This window comes from Cavia porcellus, unplaced genomic scaffold, assembly GCF_034190915.1.
Source record: "Cavia porcellus strain 051 isolate PalLab524CR breed Dunkin Hartley unplaced genomic scaffold, mCavPor4.1 scaffold_23, whole genome shotgun sequence".
NCBI classification, from domain to species: domain Eukaryota; kingdom Metazoa; phylum Chordata; class Mammalia; order Rodentia; family Caviidae; genus Cavia; species Cavia porcellus.
Window position 1 is genome coordinate 20,139,291 of NW_026947506.1, and position 21,085 is coordinate 20,160,375.

Genomic DNA, 21,085 nt, shown 5'->3' on the forward strand with positions numbered 1-21,085 from the left:
ATGGCAGGAAGCAAAGAATTAAAATAGGGAAAGAGGAAAGAAGACAGACCTTTCCAGGCCATGCCTCCTAGAAACCACTGCCTTTGACCAGATTTCATCTCCCAACACCACACTGAGCTATTAACTCATCTGTGAGCTAATCTACTGGTGAATGTTATTTCCCCTTGATCCAGTCACTTCCCAAAAACCCTACCTATGAGTGAAAGAGGCTTTGGGGACATCTAGAAATGAATCATCTATAAATGAAGAATGTAGACTTTTTTTTTTTTTTTTTTTTTTTTTTTTTTTGGTACTGGGGATTGAACTCACAACCTTGCACGAGCCAGTGAGGCACTTGTGCCACTGAGCTAAACCCCTGGCCCAGATTTTATGTGTACAGTTTGTACTGTTTTAAAGTCAGTTGGAAACAGTGAGGCACTTCAGCTCTAAATACTTAACACGCATCTCCTAAGAATAAGATCATTATCATACCTAAGAGATTTGACAGTAATTCCGTAACACCATCTAACAGCCAGTCTATGTGCAGATTTCCCCAGTTACCCCCAAAATTTCTTGGATGTATTCAAGATTCACATGTTGCCATTGGTTTTTATGACACTCTGCTTTCTTTCAATGTGAAACAATCCTCTGTACATATTTTCTGTAGCTAACCCTCAGTTTAACCTGTTATAGTTCATCCTCTTGGGTTACTTGACCTGGATTATGTTGCAAGGCATTGAGAGGAATTCTAAGAAACCAGTGGTTGTGATGCTGGGCATAAGGATGGCATGGGTTCCTTGATATGTCATCATTTTGTGTTAATGATTGCATTATTGTAACTTCAGGTTTCATTATTAATAAGAGTAATTCACCTCAATATTGATATTTTCCTGTGTATCTTTTAGATAGTGTATTTTTTCACTTGCCACCCAGAGATGGAAATGGAGACACAGTATACGGTATCTCCTGCTATCGACAAATTGAAGCCAAGGTATGATAGCTAATAGTGCACAACAAGAGAAAAACTGAAAAATCCTTTTTTAAGTGTTGGTCATTTGTGGAAATGCATAGTTTGTATTTTTCATGTGGTGTCTGTTTTTCAGATTTTAGATGTTTAGATTTTTATAAACAGTTTGTAACTGTTACTCCTATAGAACTGATTTATTCATGCTAAATTTTTATAAATTGGCATTAGTATCTATGATTATATAGTATATGTTTTATGCATTGTTTTTAGTGATCTCTATGTTATCCATTTGTCTTTGAAGTTCTGTGTTAAAGTTTCGTATTTTCTTTCACTTTTCTATTTCTAGTATTTGATACATTTGTCAACTTTCCATCATGTGACAAAGTACCTGAGGCAATCAGCTTTTAGGACAAAAGGTTTATCTTGGCTTAGTGATTTCCGTGGTTCCAGTCCATGGTTACTTGCTTTGGGCTTGGGGTCAGGGAATGCATTGGTGTTGGAGTGCATGACAGAGGAGGCTATTCACCTCAGGGTGGCAAGAAGCAATGTAAGAAGGCGCTGGGGTCCCAGGATGTACTGCAAAGGCAGCCCGGAATGACCTGACTTCCTCCAGTGAGGCTCTACCCTTGTAAGTTCTAGCACCTCCCCATAGCATGCAAACTAGGGACAACTATCTAAACCTTAGCATTTCCTGATATCAGTTAACTTTAGTGTTTATTTGAGCAAAACAAAACAAAAACAGTTCACAAATTGGGCAACTCATGGAACCAGGAGATTCTGAGAACTCCTGCCAAGATCATGATTAGGTAGCATTCTTAGCAGATAGAGGTGAGACAGAAACCAGTCTACTTGGCCACAGTCTGGCCATTCAACCAGCCAGTTAGTTCCAGTTTACTATTAGTTAATTGATTGTGGGTCTCTTTAGTATCCAAAGCTCAGGTACTGTGTTTAAACTCTGTAGTTGTCTGGTCAGTTGGTCTCAGAACAGGAGCCCAGGACAAATTAATGGGAGATATTCTAAAGTAGTAAGTAGTTCTCAGCTTTTGGCTCCAAGTGGGAATCAGCAAGTAGCTTTGAGCACTAGGATGGTGCTTCCCTGACTTGATGCTGAACATCAGGTCGTTCTAATGCATAATCAGAATTAAAAACCACAGCTCTAGAACAATAGTTTTTAACTACAATTAACTGAGGGCTTTTTTGTTTTTTTCTCAAATATATGTTTCATTTTTCCTCTTTAGAATTAGTATCTAAAACTAGAGCCTGGCTAGTCATTATGTTCAGAAACTTCTTTGGGTGGACAGTTAACTTAGTAAATCTGTATTCATTTTCTTCTAACTTTATAATGAAAATTTCTTCTTTTATTTTTTTTAAGAGCAGAATATCTTTATTGAGAAAAGAAAGTTTCTATCTGGGAGAGAGACAGAAGGGGTCCTAAGTGGTTTACCAAAGACTGTTTGTTCTAGGGACTTTATAATGAAAATTTCAAACACACAGATTTATCACAAGAATGATACAACAAACACGTACATACTCATGATGGAAATTCAGCAGTTCTTAATGTTCTACCATGCATGCTCTGTTTGTGTGGTTTTTTTCCTCTGAACTTTTTCTGAGTGAATTACAAGTGTATGTTCCAAGATAACCAAAATCAGTTTATTTGTCTGTATGAGTACAATCTAAAAGTAAAGATATTAAATCTCATTATCAGATACATCTTAAGTAAACACAGTCTTTTATCAGTTATGCTTCAGTAAAACAGGAAATAATTAAAAATTAAAAATATAAGAAATCTGAAAATAAATTAGCTTAAAATTTTGTGCATTGGGGCTGGGGATTTAGCTCAGTGACATAAGCGCCTGCCTTGCAAGCAGGCAGTCGTGAGTTCGATCCCCCGTACCAATAAAAAAGAAAAAGACAAAAAAAAAAAAATTCTGTGCATTGATCTCTTCACATACTGTTATCTTTATATGTGAAATAAATTGAATTGCTACCCTTTCTTAGAAATTGGCTGTACTTCTTCTTATCCTTCATAGATCACATAAGTACTAGTAAAATTATTTCTTCCAAATTTATCTTAACCTCACAGCTGTTATCATTACAACGTGCCCTGTGTAGCTTTTATATATTGTCTCTAGTCTCTCAATCTGACCCACTCTAGAGTATATGAGAGTTGCCCACTGCTTCAAGTTCTTTTGGCTATATCTGAGAAACTGAATAGATATACCAGACATAAAAAAAGAACTAGAGACTATGAGAAAGTCTTTAATTCCCTTGAATGAAGGTAGGATATAGTGGATGGATCCACTCAAGAGCAGGTCTGTATTCTTGACCTAATTTAACGACCAGTTTAAGACCTTTGGTCCTCTGGGCAGATCAAGTAAGTGTCAGGAAAAATCATTTTTACTTCCTTCACAACCTTATCTGAAATGAACCATATCAAGGCTTGTTTCTACTAGCAGAGACCTGCGGAAAGGTCACATGGTGTCTCAGTTACTTTTCTGGTTGCTGAGACACAGTACCTGACACCCACAAGTTAAAGAAGGAAAAGTTTATTTCAGCCCACAGCTTATAGAGGTTTCTTTCAGTCCATAATCTGTTGGGTCTAAGGCCAGATGGCATAGCATAGGGGCATCACAGAGAAACAGCTCATGGCAGGGCAGGCAGGAGGCAGTAACAACAAGCAGCCTGCTGTTCTTCTGTCCCTTTTATCCCATTTTGTCTACCAGCCTTTTGGTTGGTGCTAACCACAGGCAGGGTGGGCCTTCCCATTATCCACACTCAGAATTCTGCTAACCCAATCAGTGGAGTAATTTAGTATCAAACATCCTTAATCTTCGTTCACACACCCTGGATCCAGTCACCTCCCCGAAGGCCCAGCTATGAGTGCATAAGGCTTTGGGGCACATCTAGACAGAAGCCATAACACCTACCATCCTCAATCACTGAGAAGTTATGAGTACCGCCCTGGACTGTTACACAAGTCTTCCAGGATGTACTCCAGCCTTATATAGTGTGTTTAATTTAAAACTCTGTCTGATAGGTCTTCCATTCTGGAGAGACAACCGTCTCTTAAACTAGGCCCTTCTTACCAGAAATACTGATCTCTGAACAGTTCACTTTTTTTAAAGCCAGAATCATCAATGATTGGTTTACACTGAATGGTTGACTTGGGTGTTGTGACTTGTATAGAAAGCAGTCTCCACTGTAAATTCCTTGCAAGTAGCAATTGTTCTTCACCAGTGTCTACCACAACTTTGGGAACATAGTACCATTATTCATTTGATAAATATTTTCTGAGAACCTCAGTAAATATCTTTGAATTGAACTTAAGTGCAAAAAATGTCTTTTTAAAAGCTGTTTTCCTATTGAAAAATATATTTTCTACATATTGCCATGAAATATTGTAATAGTGTCTATTTGTTGATCATAGGCATTGAAAGTAAGGCAAGCCGATATCACCAGAGAGACAGTTCAGAAAAGTGTCTGTGTTCTAAGCAAGCTGGTAAGAGACCAACTAATTCTTTCATGTAATAGTAAACAGATTTTTATTTGAGAATAAAACATTAAAGAGATTAAAGAGACTAATCGTTAAAATTAGAAGCTTATTATTTATGCTCTAGCATTTCCTTTTCCCCTTTGCCTTTTGGTAGTTTCATTGTTTTTGCACTTTTTTCCAAAACTAAGTAAAAAGGAAGGATTTTTAATAGGTTGTAAGGAGGAGGTTGACCCTTGATCATATAGTGAGCTGGTTGACATGAGACTAAAATGAGGCATCTAATACTTTTCATGTGTCTATTTTTGTTTTGTTTTCAAGACTTTGGATAAGTAATAGTTAAGATTTAAACACAGTCACTCAGATTTTATCAATAACATAGAAGAAATCAGTGACTATTTTAGTGAAAAATTTTGGCCTTGGCATGCTCTTTAAATTTTAAAATGTTGGCCGGGATTATAGCTCAGTGGCAAAATCAACTGCCTGGCAAGCACAGGGGTCCTGAGTTTGATTCCCAGTACCAAAAAGAAAAAAAAAAAATTTTTTTTAAATGTTCAAGGAGAGGAAATGGTGAAATTGTACTACAGTAATACTTCAAAATTGTGTTTCTTCCAGGTATAAGTTGATACAAATACATGATCATTTTTAAAAAGAAAATAACTGGGGGCTGGGGATTTAGCTCAGCGGCATAAGCACCTGCCTTGCAAGCAGGCGGTCATGAGTTCGATCCCCCGTATTGATAAAAATGAAAAAGACAAAAAGAAAAAAAGAAAATAACTGACATTCTTTGATTTTCATAGTGCAGTAACATTAAATGCCTTAGTTTTGCATGTGAAATATAATCCCCACAATCCCCTTTATGAGAAATAATCTAGATTTGTATCATATTGTCTTAGGTATATATGATTACCATATTAGCTATTACTCTAATTAATTTAAATCAAAATTGAGAATATGTTTTTTAAATCTAGTCACTAAATGTATATAGGTTTTAATTATTTCTTTGGGAATTACCCATTTTCCTATATCTACAGGCAATTTAAATGTACTTTGCATAATTGAGTTTTGCAAGTTTTTTTGGTTTTGGTCTTTATTAACTAAGCTGAAAAACTCAGTAATAAAAATAATAGTAATTTAATACTGCAAGCTTTTATAAGAGAGCTTTTATAAGCTTTTTGAGAATCAGAATATTTCTTCAAGATGATAAATAGGACAAGAATATATTTTCCTAAAAAATTGTTCTAAAACACCCTGCCAGCCAGGCATAGTAACACATGCCTGCAATCCAGCACTCAGGAGGCAGAGGCAGGAGAATTGTTACAAATTTGAGGCCAGCTTAGGCTACAAAATAAGCTCAAAAAGAAGGGGGAAAAAACCCCTGCTACCCGAAAATTGATAGATTGCTAATGTGATTTCTATACAGTTTCTAGAAGGAAATCCTAGGGCTGGGGATTTAGCTCAGTAGCACAAGCACCTGCCTTGCAAGTGCATGGTCGTGAGTTCGATCTCCTGTACCAATGTATATCAGTAAATTACTGTTTTATGTTAGGTTAGAGACAAAAGCCTGAGACTCAGATATGAAAGCAAGCACCTTGTGTCCCTGAGTAATCATGTTTTGAAAGGCAATTATAATCCTAACAGAAGCCATTTCTGTGTCAGTTGTTCTATGCTAGCACTTTTTATATATTATATAGTTGTTATTTTCATAACAACATTGAGATATATTTACAATTCCCATTTGATTAATAAAGACATACTTAAGAGAAATAGTAATTTTCAAAGATATCAGTGATAAAAGTGGGATGAAACCTAGTTTTATCTATCTCAGACACAGGGATACAAAGAACTCATTCAGAAAGACTGATTGATTGTTCATAGTGCATTGTAGTCTATATGTAAAAATATAATGGATTTACATTTAGATGGTAGTAATGCATAATTACCAGGAATATTGGGGAGAAAAGTATTCCAGTGTTACTACTTTTTTGTTGTTGTTTTGTACTGGGGTTAGAACTCAAAACCTAGTGCTTGCCAGGCAAGCACTTGTGCCATTGAGCTACATCCCCAGCCCCCAGTGTTACTTTTTAAAACTAATTGTATATAATCCTAAAGAGAAATAAGAAAAACATTAGCAAAGGTACTCTACTGAGTGCTTTCACTTGTTATTTAATCCTTAAAACAGCCATATTAGTACACTATCAACTGGGCAGTACACCTATCATTCTGGAGGCTGAGGCAGGAGGATCTTGAGATTGGGGCCAGCCAGGGCTACACAGTGAGAGTGTATCTCAAAAACAAAACAAAAAGTCATACTGTCTTGTTGGCAAGCAAATGTGGACAGGTTGAATATCCAGGGATTGTAGCAGACTGATGGACCAGGCCCAGGAAGCTGAGTGTTGATATTACTAGGGTACTGAGCACCTCCCAGCTTAGCCCAAGAGTTAAAACAGATGATGTCAGCTGCCATCCGTGAGTAACAAGGCCCCGAACGTTGACAGTTACTCATTTTTTTTTCCTCCCTGGCTTCTATAAATTAAAAAGCTGTTAGGGGTGGTTGTTGTTGCTACTATTTATCAACCTAATGATAATTTCTCTTCCTTTAAGCCTCTTTATGGCTTACTTCAAGCAAAACTTCAGCTCATTACACATGCATATTTTGAAGAGAAGGACTTTTCCCAAATTTCTATTCTAAAGGTAACTTTATATTCCTTTATAGATATATTTGGCTAAAGATAGATTAATTAATCAAGTAAATCTTGTCTAATTCTGTGAAGGACAATCATTTATAAGCTTAAGAAAGACATTCTTAACTGGACATGATGATGGATGACTGTAACCCCAGCACTGAGAAGCTGAGGCAGGAAAATTGCAAGTTCAAACCCAGCCTGGGCAACTTAGTCTCAAAAAACAGGCCTGAGGATATAGTTGAGTATGAAACCTCTAAATTCAATCCCCAATATCACCAAAAAAAATTTTAAAAAGACATTCTTTGAAAATCCATTTATATTAAAACATAGAAGGACCATGACTCTGCCAGGATACTTCTAAATTCAACCAAACCAGGCATAGTAGTGAGTGCCTATAATCCCAGCACTCAGGAGGCTGATGCTGGAGGATTGCCAAGAGTTCAAGGCAACCTGGGCTACATAGTGAATTGAAGGCCAAACTACATAGTGAGACCCTTTCAAAAAACCAAAAATAAAGTAAACATAAATTTAGCCAAACTATTTTAGGAAATAATGATTGTAAATAACTTACATGTTTTTCTTAGTGAATAATAGCCTTTTTGCTATGGCATTCTTTCTGTAAATTTGTTTATTTTACAAAGAAGCTGCACAGTGTGTTTATTAGTTCCTAGTTCCTAATAACTTGAACTAGAGAAACCACATGGTTATTTTCTTAATGGCAGAGACATGTTTTTCTGAACACTGTTCTCAGTGTGCGCATTCTGGTTCTCTTCCAGATGCTGGTGACAGTGGGGTAGGTAGGAATCTAGTGAGGAAGCCAGGGAATTTATCCTAATAAATTCATACTGATTTGTGAATGTATCTAGTGAGGTTAGCAAGAAATGAGGAGGGAGAAAAGGAATCCCTAAGTTCTCTGACTTTTGCCCAGCTCTCTTGTGATACAATTCATGTCAGGAAAGTAGGAAATGAGTGCTGGAAACTGGCAGTTTCAGAGAAGGCTTAATTGTTTCTGAGTTGAGTATCTAGCAAAATAAACTGCCTCAAGCCAAGAATCGTCTGTTTTCTGATCGTGTTTCTAATTCAGTATCAAAAATGATCTAAATTCAATGTTTTATAGGAACTTTATGAACATATGAATAGTTCCTTGGGAGGAACTTCGTTAGAAGGATCCCAAGTGTATCTTGGTAAGTAACTTCTGTACAAGTCAGAGAAACTGTCTTTTCTGTTCAGCTGAGTTGCATGTAAAATGTCATGATCAGAATTCATGTCTTTGGGGGGCATGAATTTTTTTGTAGTCAGTGCTGGTGTTCTTTAAAGATCCTCTAGCTATGTTTATACCAAGAAAGGCTGTGATGACATACGTGGCAACTTTCACTAATACTATTGTGGAAGGTAAAATTTCTGCTTTTTCAGAATAGTAAAATAGTAATGGAAGCTTACTCTCTTCCCTTTTTTTTTTTTCTTCCCCTCCAGCACTGGGAATCAAACTCACAATCTCATGCTTGCCAGGCAGGTGCTGTGCTGCTGAGCTATATCCCTGAACCTCTCTTCCTTACTTTAATGCTGACCAGCTCAATTCCCTATGTAAAAGGGGAAAGAGAAGAAAAAGCGAACTCAGTTACTTTCTAAGATTTTTCAAAATAATTTATACTATCTTGACAACCCAGAATATCCTTTGGTATCTAAGGAACTCAGAGTCATCTTCATAATAAAATAAATCATCTTCATAATAAAATTGTAATCACTCATTGATTTCTACCCCCTCAGTTCCTATTCCAGTGTGAAATAGCCAGATGGTGGTAGTTTACAATTGCAATCATGTGTGTAATGCAAGCTAGTTAGCGTCAATTCTAAGGGCATGATTTCCTCTAAATTATTTGCTCTTGTACTTTGATGTTTGAGGCAGATGACTGGGAAATGAGTTGCAGTGACCAAAACCATGCTTAAATGATTGACTTCTAGAGTTATATTTGTAGACTGGAGGAGGATGTTAGATCTGTAATGTCCCAACAGTAACTACTAGCAGTTTATAGTTGTCTGCATTTATATTGAATTTAATGGGGAAGATGAGGAAACGGCAAAAAGAATTGAGATGTGTTATATGCATGTACCAACTCCCAGTGATGAATGTAATCATGTACTGCAAACATAGACTGACAAAAATTTTAAATAAAAAGAAATTAATAAAAATTAAATACAGTTTAAAAGTTGTGGGTCACATTTGGCCACATTTCAGCTACACAGGACAGGCATAAACATTTGCATCTGCAAGGATTTGCAGAAAGTTCTGTTGGACAGCACTATTTCTGAGCATATGTGTGTTTGATCAAATACTAAATAAATGTTTGAGTATTTGCAGATTTTCTTTTTTTACAAACCCCAACTTTCAACAAAAATAGTAGATTATAGTCACAGATTAGCTTTTTTTGTTCACATTGTAGGTTTGTCTCCTCGAGATCTTGTCCTTCATTTTCGACACAAGGTATGATACCTCAGTGAGATACTTCTTAATGTATTCCTTTTACTGTCAGATCTAATAACTACATCAGTTGCAGATTATGCTTGATTTCATAATTATGCAAAGGTGTCAGGCATTCTTGTATCACAAAACTTATAAAAGAAGTATATTACATTTACAAATACTGTTTACTCTGTGGGGGTAGGATTTTGTTTTCTGAAGTCTTTGTCATTTTAGCTATCAAGAGGTTAGAGAAAAAGAAATGTGCTCTAATGTTTCAAAATATTTTTATGCTGCCCTAAGAAGAGAATATTTTCCAATAAAATACACGTCCTTATTCTCTGATCTGTATTTTTTGGTCTGGTTTGGTTTTGGTGCTGGGGATTGTGATTTATCTTGTTAAACTGTGTTTTTACTGGGTCATAATAGACCAGTAATGGCAAACCATTTAGAGACCAAGTACCAAACTGCAACCCCAAACCCACTTATCGCAAAGTGTCAGTCAATACAGCAATTAAACCCGAATACTGAAGTTTTAGTTTAGAAAAAAAACTCATCTTTTGTCTTAAAAGACAAACACAATAACAGAACTTTCAGTGATACAAGCAGCTTTTCATTGAAAAGTGGATGTTTAAATTCAGCATGTTTTTGCACAGTTAGTATGATTTTTGCTGTTGTATGCATGCTGATAATTTGTCAAATCTTGGCTCATACTTTGTTAATTTGAGAGCAACATATCTGGCACTCGAGTCATCTGTTAGTCTGTTTCTAGTCTGTAGGAGATTTGATATAATTCAAAGCTAAACACAGCTGCTCACAAGCATAAAATGATCCAAACAAAGTAAGAAAAGCAATCTTAAGTGCTTTCATTGACTAAAAATTATTTGCCAGATAATTCCATACTTTAAAGATTTCATTTTCAGACTGTGCTGTGCTTTGTCATCCCTTTATATTCTGGGTTCTTTATATTCTCAAGTGTTGCATGCAGGTCATAGAATTTGTTTTTCCAGATAGAGCCTTCTTAAAATAATCAATTAACTCCATTTACAGACTTCAAAATCTTTCTTTTCCTTTTTCTGTTTGTTTGTTTGTTGTGACAGGATCTTTCTGTGTAGTTCAAGCTGGCCAGGAGCTCCCTGTAGCCTAGGCTGCCCTTGAACTAATGGCAGTCCTCCTGCCTCAGCCTTCCACATACTGGGGTGCATGTCTTCCACAGACATGCACTGTTGCACCTGGCAAGATTTCCAAACTCTTAACCATTGTAAGTGGGACAAATCAAGTTCTTTAAATTTGGCTTTTATCTGGAAAAATAATAGAGGGTTGTCTCCAAATCACAGAACTATAAAAATCTATTATTAAAATTGTCCTTTGCAACCGTTATAGTACTAGAAAATTCCTTATATATTTGATGGTTTGTAAGATTGTTTACAGATTTCCCTAAAATGTTTTGATATCACAAAACATTGTGTCTTTTTTTTCTTTTTTTTTTTTTTTTTTGTACTGGGGATCAAACTCATGACCTTGTGCTTGCCAGGTAGGCGATTGTGTAACTGAGCTATATCCCTGGCACAAAACATCTTTTTTGCTGTTTTCCCTATATCTCATAGTTTTTTTCTTCAGTACATTGAAATGTAGTATAAAATCTGTAAAAAAAACATGAGGCTTTTAGGCCAGGTCGTTAAGCTGTGAATATTCTTGTACTTTTTCATTCATAAATAGCCTAATTTCATCCAAGGAAGCTACAAATCTCTCTTGAATTCATCTTCTGCTTAGTCACCAGGCATTATTGTACATAAGTAAAGCATTATAGTGTGCCTATTCCTCATCGGGAAGTACTTGAAACTCTTGAAAGTTAAGAGCACAAACCATGATGTAAATCACCACTTTTGTGACACCATTAGGGTAACATCTAATTTTCTGCTGCTTTCCCTAGCACAGAGAGCCTCTTGATGTATAATATAATCAAAATGAATGTGCAAATGTTTTGCTTGTTTAAGAATATATGACACCAGATGTTGCCCCCACTACCATGCCAGATGCTCTATCACTAGTAATTTAAATCACTTTTTCTGGTCTTACGTCTTGTGACAAAAAAATTCTCTGTCACTGCATTGTAGATATCTACCCCTTGTGTTCTTCCAGGCAAAGACACCAGTTTTACCAGTTTTTCTATCATAATATTACCAATAACATAAAGCAAGATTACTGCTAGGCTTGTGTTATTGTTTATATCTATGCTTTCAACCAAACACATGGAGTAACAGACTGCCTTTTGTAAGTCAGTGGTGAGCAGCTGATTAATATCACTAGTCATTCGTAAGACTGGATTTTTAACAGTGTTTCTGCTAAGTGGTATCTCAGAGATGGCGTTGTGTAATTTTATCCTGTTTGAGAAGTCATGAAAAAGGAAATTACTCCCAGACTACACGACCATTTTGATAAAATCACCATCAGAGCGTGGCTTACCATGTTTTGCTATGTACAGCAAAATTTAAAAGTTGGCAGCTATCAGATGATTTGCTTTAGGAAGATAGTTGCAAAAACTAAGATACTCAAATGATGTTTCTCAATATCCCTTCAAGTTTCCTTCTCAGTTTCACCATGTTGGGCAACTCTTTTGTGATTGATATCAAATGTGCTGTTTGACACTTGAGGTGCAACATGCAACACTGTGACTGCACAGAATACATAACGCATTCCCCTTGTGTTCCATCACTCCAAATGACTCTGTAAAGGCCTCTTGGAATGATCCTCCACTATGTGTTTTCAGTTTTGCTTTTTGCATTGTAGTCTTGTTTTGGTGATCAAGACTTGGAGTCTACAAAAACACACAAAATTTTTAAGATGAACCACCCAATACAAATCTATCCCTATGTCAAAAACAGCCAACTGTTAGTAAACACTAAAGAGTTGGATATTCCTTGAATCAATGTATGGCAATCATTGTCAGCTGGGGTTCCTCTTGAATTTGCTTTTGACCACCAGCTTTTGATCTATTCTGTAAAAGGCATCTGAGTATATTTCCTGCCTTGTGGGAGGTCTGTGCTAAAATGACAGACAATCCAAGCAAATATATATATGTGTATTCCATCCCTGTTCTTATTTTGATAAGTTCTTCGCAGACAGCCTAATCTGATGCTACAGATTCAAATATGCCAAGGGACAGCACAAAATTAAAAATCTCAGTTGCTTACTTAAGAGTATCTCTTTGCTAAATCTTAAATATTAAATTTCAATTTTCATAAGAAGAAAAGCTAAAATCTTGTAATGAAAACAAATGTATTAAAACATCCAGTGCAAGGAAATATATGTATCCTTGTGAGTGCACTGACCATCCATGCAAAAACTCAGGCAAGTTGTGACTAGTAAGCCATGGCTTGTGACTTCATTACCTAATACCACTGCTACTTTCCAAGCGTGCATATAGCATCTGTGTGTGCTGTTAGCAGATGCTTTGATGCTGGAGCACTTAGCTCACGTGCAACAGAGAGAGCCCTGCATGCCTACTGCGGCATGAATGCCGTAGATTCTCCACTACTGCACTAGATATTATTGATTATCTCCACTGAACATCTACAAATATTTCAAGTTAAATAGAACCATCCTCCAAAAAAGATAATTTCAATTAGATTTAACTGACACAATTTTTCAAGAACACAAGTAACGTTTACTATCTTAGTATGTTTATGTTTTTCTGTATTTTTTAAATGCTGTAATTCTCAAACAATACATAATTATATTTGAGGATGGGAAACAGCAAATAATAAACTTGGGTTTCTCATTTTAATACAGTGTTCTTTGTTTTTGCAGGTTTTAATCCTGTTTAAATTAATTCTCTTGGAAAAAAAGGTGAGACATAAAGGGGTAGAAGGAAGAATAGATTATTTTTTATTGACATTTTTTTCATAATTACATGATGAAGTGGGAATCAGTGATAAAGTATTTAGATGTTTTCTTGCCTTTCAAACTGTGAGCTAAAACACATACTCTTTCACTGCTTTAGAAATGTAAATCCGTGTGTTCTTTCTCAAGGCAGTTTGATAGTTCATTTTGTTATCAAGATAGTCTTCATAGTGGGCAATAGAAAACCCAATTTAAAATTAATTTCAATAAAAAGGAAATGTTTGGGGTTGGCTGACCTGTGTACTCAGCTCTTCCATCTTGTATAGTCCACATTGCTAGCATTATCCAGAGCCTGGTTTCACTTGTAGTGAAGGAAAGGCCACAGTAATTGGGCTGTTTACTTCCTCACTCATAACTGGTGACAGAGATAACACCTCTTCCCAAACCATTCACATCAGTTCTTCCACTTAGGCCTATCAGGCTAATCCTGAATGGTAAATTGTTGTCAGAGATATGCCTCTACTGATTGGTTCCAGCCCTCTCTATAATTCAGAGATGTAAGATGTACCATGATTAGTGTAGACCTCAGGATAGGCCTTATAGCCAAATCTGGTCCACTGCTTATTTCTGTAAGTAAAGTTTTATGGAAAATAATCACACCCGTTCCTTTACTCTTCTTGATTGCTTTTACTCCATAGGACAGTATTGAGTATTTGTAACAGAGACCCTGTGATCTGCAAAACAAAATATTTCCTAACTCGCTGTTCATAGGAAAATTTTGCTGACCTCTGGTTTAGACTACTCAGGAGCCATCCTGGTATACAAGGCCAGTTTTATATGCCATCTTACTGTGTTCAGTGGGAAAGATGTTAGGGAATGAACTGTGTACCGTGTCCACTGTGGTTCATTACCTTAAAAATACCGCTTTAGCCCAGTGATTTTCCACTTAAGGAATTCTTTTCCATAATTAAGTTTTAGACACAAAACTCTGTCCAGTAAGGTAGGGGGGCATGCTGGTGACACCTGTGAAGCAGGAGGGTCACCATGAGTTCAAGGCCAGCCTGGACTACATAGTGAGTTCAGGACCAGCCTAAACTACATAGCAAGACCCTGTCTCAAAAACAACAACAAAAAAATCCATCACATCATAACTTTTAATAAGAAATTATATATTAATAGTTAAATAATGGTTTGTTTTATATGTTGTATATAATTCTAAGTAATAAAGATATGTATACATCCTACCATTAGTAGGATGTATTAGTAATATGTGTCCCATTAAAAATTACAGGTTTAGAAAATAGGTAAGAGGCTACATTTTCTACCCATATCATTATTAAAAAGATTACATAACTTTTGAGGTTTTCTACTATGTCAGAAATAAATCTGTAGCTGACTGTTGTTTTCAGTCTGGGATCCAGCCAGGGATCAGGTATTCTCCCTCTAAATTCAGATACTTTAACCACTTCGTACTTTTCCTTCTCGTTTGTTCATTTCTTTTTGTATTTAGTAGCATTGGCACTTTGTATGCATATGTACTTACACACTTACATATGTACTTGCACGTGTGTGTGTGTGTGTGTGTGTGTGGTTACTGGGGCTACTGGGGTTGCTTTGTAGTGGAGCTGTATCCCCAGCCCATTTTTATTTTTTATTTTGAGGTAGTCTCACTAAGTTGCATAGACCAGCCCTGAATTTGGGATCCTCGTGCCTCTGCCTCCCAGAGTGCACCAGCATGCTCAGCAAATAGTGACAGTTTTTTAAAGAATCTACAGTCGTAGTACAGGATTAGAGCTGTATGGTTGTTTTCTTATGGCTAGTTAAGATTAAACTTTAGCAAGAATGCTAAAGATGATGATGTATCCTCAGGATATGACATCAGAAAGCTCATAACTATTTGTGCTACTTTTTGGTGATGCAGTTTGAGCGTTTGTTTGAGGTGGTGGTTACCAATTTAATAGGCCCAACAGTCTTTCAGTCTTAGTGACCATTGGCCATTTTCTATTATTTGTACATTGATTAACTGTTATTCTTCCACAAAGAGCCTCCTTTTTTAAAAATTTTTCTTTTGACATTAAGTTCTCATAGATTTTCTGATTTAGTTTTGATTGAATCTATTTCAGGTTCTTTTTTATATTTCTCCAGTGAATAAATTGGTGGGTGCACTGATGACTGTGTTATCCCTTTTTCCAGGTAAGAGAAGAGCAATATTTCTTTGTTCTTTTATTTAACTTTACTGGAATTTATATTTGCAGTAGTAGCAGTATCCAAGGATGAACTCATTAAGGTCAACATTTTCTATTGTAATATGACATTTTCCTTTTGGCAGTAGATTTTTCTCTTTTGCCTAAGTATTCTTTAAATTTTACTGCAATGTGTGCTTTTAAAAGTTTTTATAGGCCAGGGATTTAGCTCAGTGACACAGGTACCTGCCTGGCAAGTGCAAGGTCGTAAGTTCGATCTTTAGTACCAAAAAAAATTTTTTTACAAGAGAGTTGCACTATGTAAAGCAGAGCATACAGCTCTTAATTTTTTCTGTATTGTCGTAAGACAGGCCACTCTCCAATACTGTGTGTTTCAGGCATGATTGAACATGGTCTCCGTGACTGTTCTCAATACAGACCTCGCAAAAGTATGTCTGAAGATGCTGGGCTTCTGGACAGTAATCACCCAACACATACTTCTCTTTCTGGGGTTGCTGTTGATTTTTCAAAGGCTAGTCCAGGGACTGTCAAGAAAGTCATGGTAGAAAACCATGGAGGGGATACTGCCATCAAGACTGGAAAACCTTTGCTCCACAGAGAAGATGATTGCAGCAAAAGACAAGAACTTGATACCACTCAATATTTGAAACCTCCATCTCGTCCATCTCCAGAGTCTTCAGAAAGTGACTGGGAAACCTTGGACCCTAGTATCTTAGAAGATCCCAACTCAAAAGAAAGGGAACAACAGGTGGGGTCAGATCAGACGAACTTATTTCTAAAAGACTCTGTGCCCTCAGACAGCCCTCCAATTACTGTACAACCTCAAGCCAACACAGGACAGGTGGTACTGATACCAGGACTCATTTCAGGTTTAGAAGAGGACCAGTATGGCATGCCCCTGGCCATCTTCACAAAGGTAAAATGTTATGTCTTTTATTGAGAACTTGGAATTTAACTTTGCGTGTTGAACACATTTTTAAAATTAAATGTATAGTGGTGTGACATCTGTGATGGTAATACAAAACTATATGGAAGTAATGCTGAGGGCTTTGAGTGGAAAGAGTTTTGAAATTTAGTTTATATGAAGTCAGCAACACTCTGTTGGGTCTGTTTTTAATTACTCAGATTTCTCTTGGAAAAAATGAATTGAGGAAATCCAGATAGTCTTGATAGCAGTTAATAAATATATATTAAAATACTGCAGATGTAACATATCCCTAGCTACTCTGGAGGCTGAAGAAGGAGAATTGCTTGAGCTCAGGAATTCAAGCTCAGCCTAGGTAACATAACAAGAACCTGTGTCAAAAAAGAGAAAAGTACTCACTTCAACAGCACATATACCAAAAAGAAGAAAAGCAAGCTTTCTTTTTCCCCCCTACTTGCAGTTTTTTTCTTAACTCCACATATTAGGGAAATATGCAGTAGTTGGCAGAGTCTGTCTTATTTCATTTAAGATGATGGTCTTCAGTTCCATCCTTTTTCCTACAAATTTTCTTCATGACTATCCCATTATGTATCTAAACCACATTTCACCATTCATCTGTTGATGGCACTTGGCTGTCTCTAGGCTGCTATGATAGCCATGTATGTCACAATAAACATAGCTATGCAAGGTATCCCTATGTATAAGTTGACTTTAATTCCTTCAGGTAGGTACCAAGGATGAATAGTAGTTCTATTTATAGTTTTTTTGAGGAACCTCTATAATGATTTCTTTGTGGCTGCACTAATTTGCTTTCTCCCCAGCAGTGTAGAAGGAAAGGTTCCTTTCCTTCACGTCCTCACCAGCACTGTTTATATTCTTGATGACAGCCACTCTGACTGTGGTGAGATGAGATTTAACTGTAGGTTTGTTTTTGTTCTTGTTTTTTGGTACTGGGAATCAAACTCGACCTCATGCATTCCAGGCTTCACTATAGTTTTGATTTGCATATTCTATGAGTACTACTTTTGGTAAGTGTTCACTTCATTTGCCCAATTGTTGATTGGGATATTTGATATTAACCTTTGAGTGTTTTATATATTCTGCATATTAATCCTGTCAGAAGAGAAGCTGTCAGAGATTTGCTTGCTGTCTGTAGGTTGTTTGTTCACTCTGTTGTTTCCTTTGCTGAAGGTAATTTGACCTGACCTCATGTTTTAAATTCTTGCTATTGTTTCCTATGTTACTAGCATGCTACACAGGAAGTCTTTTTACTTATGCTTGTGAGATCAAGTGATTGATAGCCTTATGTTTTTGTCTGGTGGTTTCAAAGTTTCAGGTCTTACACTTTAATTCTTTGATCCTTTTTGAATGGATTTTTGTAAAAGATGAAAGATAGGGATCTAGTTTCAGTCTTCTACATTAGGATATCCAGTTTTCCTAACACCCTTTGTTAAAGAGGCTATCTTTTCTCCAGTGTGTATTTTGGCTTCTTTGTCAAGAATTAGCTGTCCATAGTTGCATGAAGTTCTTTCTGTATCCTCTATTCTGTTGCATTGGTCTACATGTGTTGTGCTGTGAACCTTGGAAGTCTTGTCTTTAGTTTCTCTCCCCAGTGTTCCATAGTTTTCACCTGGATGTCTTTCACTTTGTTGGTTAGGTTGGTCCTTAGGTATACGTTTGTTTTGATTATATTGTGAATAGAATTTCTTTCCTGATTTCTGTCTCTGCTAATTCATCATTGGTATATATAAAAGCTGTTGATTTTTAAAGTTGATTCTTAAATTTCCTGAATTTATTTATCAGGTCTAAAAGCCTATTGATAGAATCCTTAGGGTCTTCTAAGTGTAGGATCATATCAGCTGCAAGCAAGAATAATTTAACTTCTTCTTTTCCTATTTATATTCCTTTGTTTTTTTCTTGCCTATTTACTCTGGCTAAAAGCTCAGGAACTATTTTGAATAGAAGTCTTAAGAGTGGACATCCTTGTCCCAATACTGATTTTAGAGGAAATGCTTTGTTTTCCCCATTTAGTATAACGTTGGCTCTGGGTTTGTAATGTGCTTTTATTTATTCGAGGTATGATCCTTCCATACCTAGTTTCTTCTGGGGTTTTATCATGTAGGGGTGTTGAATTTTGTCGAAAGTATATTCCGGATCAGTTGAGAGGCTCGTGTGCTTATTACCTTGGACTCCCATGTGATGCCTTACATTTATTGATCTGTGTATGTTGAACCATCCTTGCATCCCTACAGTGAAACCAACTTGATGTATGATCTTTTTAATGTGTTTTTTAATTTGGTTTGCAGGTATTTTATTAAGGATTTTTGCATCTGTACTTACAAAGCATATTGGTCTGTTAATTTTGTTTCTTTGTGTGTATGTGTGTGTTTTGTTTTTATTTTTGTTGTTGTTTGTTTTTGGTTTTTTTTAAACATAGTCTCATTGTGTAGTTCAGGCTGGCCTTGAACTCATGGCGATCCACCTGCCTCAGCATCAGCTGTCTGGCTTGCTTCCCTTGGTCTTTGACCATGCCTGAGGAAGGACACCTCTCATGTCAGCTCAAAGTCCGGTTTCCCATGTACATGCCGGTGGTGCTGAGCACAGTCAGGAAGTAGATAGAAGAACTGGGATGAGAGGAGCAGGAGGCTGGACTGCAGCCTCTGTGTGCCATGGGAAGGGAATGGTGGAGATCAGAATGAGAACTAAGAAATGGACATATGGTAATGTTTATACTGTCCTGCTCTGCCACTGCGTAACCAGAGAGACACTGTGGCCGAGAGGGGATATGGAGCAGGACAGAGGAAGATAGAGTAGCTTCCTTCATTTCTCCAAATCTAAATCTAATGCCTCCCTCTCAGAAGTGTTCTGGAATTGGTGCACTGAGCAAAGCAGTTGGCCAGCCTGAACTGTCTCAAAGAAAAAAGAGAAATACCACAAACTTGTGATTCCTGCTTATAGTCTCCTTCTACTTAGAGCTATGAGGTAATAGTCAGCATTTAGTAAAATCACTTGAGTTACCACAAATGAAACTCAATTAGAACTTCTTTCAGTTACTACTTATCATGAAAAACAATTTTTAAGTAAGCTTATCATCTCAATCTGTGTGTGTGTGTGTGTTGTGTGTGTGTGTGTAAGGAACAGATACTTTATAAGTTCTGAGTCTGTTTCTTTTTTTTTTTTTCTTTTTTTTTTTTTTTTGGCTTTTTCCTTTTTATCGGTACCAGGGATCGAACTCACGACTGCCTGCTTGCAAGGCAGGCGCTTATGCCGCTGAGCTAAATCCCCAGCCCAAGTTCTGAGTCTAAACTTTTTCAAAAAGCCATTTGTTAAGTTTTTTAAATTGTATATAGCTAATACTTCTTAAAAATACACATTTTTCTTTACCAAATATAACACTTAAAATTCTTTTAAGTTTCAGTTTAGTTTTAGTTTATCTATAACTTCTTTGCTAGAACTGCAAATTTATGAAAATATACACATTTGGAAATACTATTTATCTGCCTCTCATGTAAGTATTGCTTCTAAATAATACTTGATTTACTTGCTTAAAATTGCTATTTTCAAATTTAGAGAACCTTCAGATAACTTGATTAACTAGCTAAAATGACAGGAGTACGTGCCTATAAATTTTATTTACATGGAACCATATTTTTTCTCTCAGCATTGTTTATCTCTTCGGGTTCCTCTCCATACTGGGAACTGAACCCAAGGCCATTCCCCTGGACTACATATCCACCCTGTATTTTATTTTCAGACAAGATCTCACTAAGTTTCCCAGACTGACCTCAAACTTACCGTTCCCCAAAGTCAAGCATGGAGGGACAAACCTATAATCCCAGCACTTAAAAGGCTGAGGCATGAGGATCACTGGGAGTTCAAGGTGACAAAGTGAATTCAAGACTAGCTTGAACTGTCTCAAAGAAAGAAAGAAAGAAAAATACCACAAACTTGTGATCCTCCTTCCTCAGCTTCCCAGAATGCTGAATTTACAAAAGGTGTGCACTACCACACCCAGCTTCTGTATTTCTGCATGAAATTGTATATTGTTTTACTTGAGTTTTGTATCTTATAACAGTTCTGTATTTCATCAGTTCTACTGTGAATGGGTTTCTGGCTACTTTAATATTGCTATGAAATTCCTGTTTAGGAATCTTGCTATACAAATGCAAGTGTTTTTCTGGAAGTCAGTACTTCAAGGAGAGTTGTCATAGGAAATGAAAATCTTTAGCCTTACATAATTCCAGCCTATTTCCAAAGTGGTTGTAACAGTTTCCATTCCCATCAGCAGTCTATAGCAGTTCTCATGGTTCCATGTTCCTACCAATACTTCATATTGTCAAACAGTAATTTTTAGCCAATCTGGTGATATCTTACGACTCTTATTTTGTATTTTTTAGTGAAATTTCTACAACTTTTTTATATACTCGTTATACTTTTTTTTTTTTTTTGGTCTCTTTCCTTTTTATCGGTACCAGGGATCGAACTCACGACTGCCTGCTTTCAAGGCAGGCGCTTATGCTGCTGAGCTA

At 36.5% G+C, this 21,085-nt stretch overlaps 1 protein-coding gene across 2 annotated transcripts in view; it reads left to right on the top strand.

Annotated features, from left to right (window-relative positions):
* Positions 1-21,085, top strand: part of Avl9 (AVL9 cell migration associated) — a 51,848-nt gene that overhangs the window by 11,982 nt on the left and 18,781 nt on the right. For both annotated transcript variants that reach the window (XM_063233864.1, XM_063233863.1), the window contains 8 exons: positions 885-970; positions 4,377-4,448; positions 7,044-7,133; positions 8,244-8,310; positions 9,568-9,608; positions 13,395-13,433; positions 15,551-15,620; positions 16,009-16,547. In XM_063233864.1, coding sequence (XP_063089934.1) covers positions 885-970; positions 4,377-4,448; positions 7,044-7,133; positions 8,244-8,310; positions 9,568-9,608; positions 13,395-13,433; positions 15,551-15,620; positions 16,009-16,547 — 1,004 coding nt within the window. The remainder of the gene's footprint in view (positions 1-884; positions 971-4,376; positions 4,449-7,043; positions 7,134-8,243; positions 8,311-9,567; positions 9,609-13,394; positions 13,434-15,550; positions 15,621-16,008; positions 16,548-21,085) is intronic.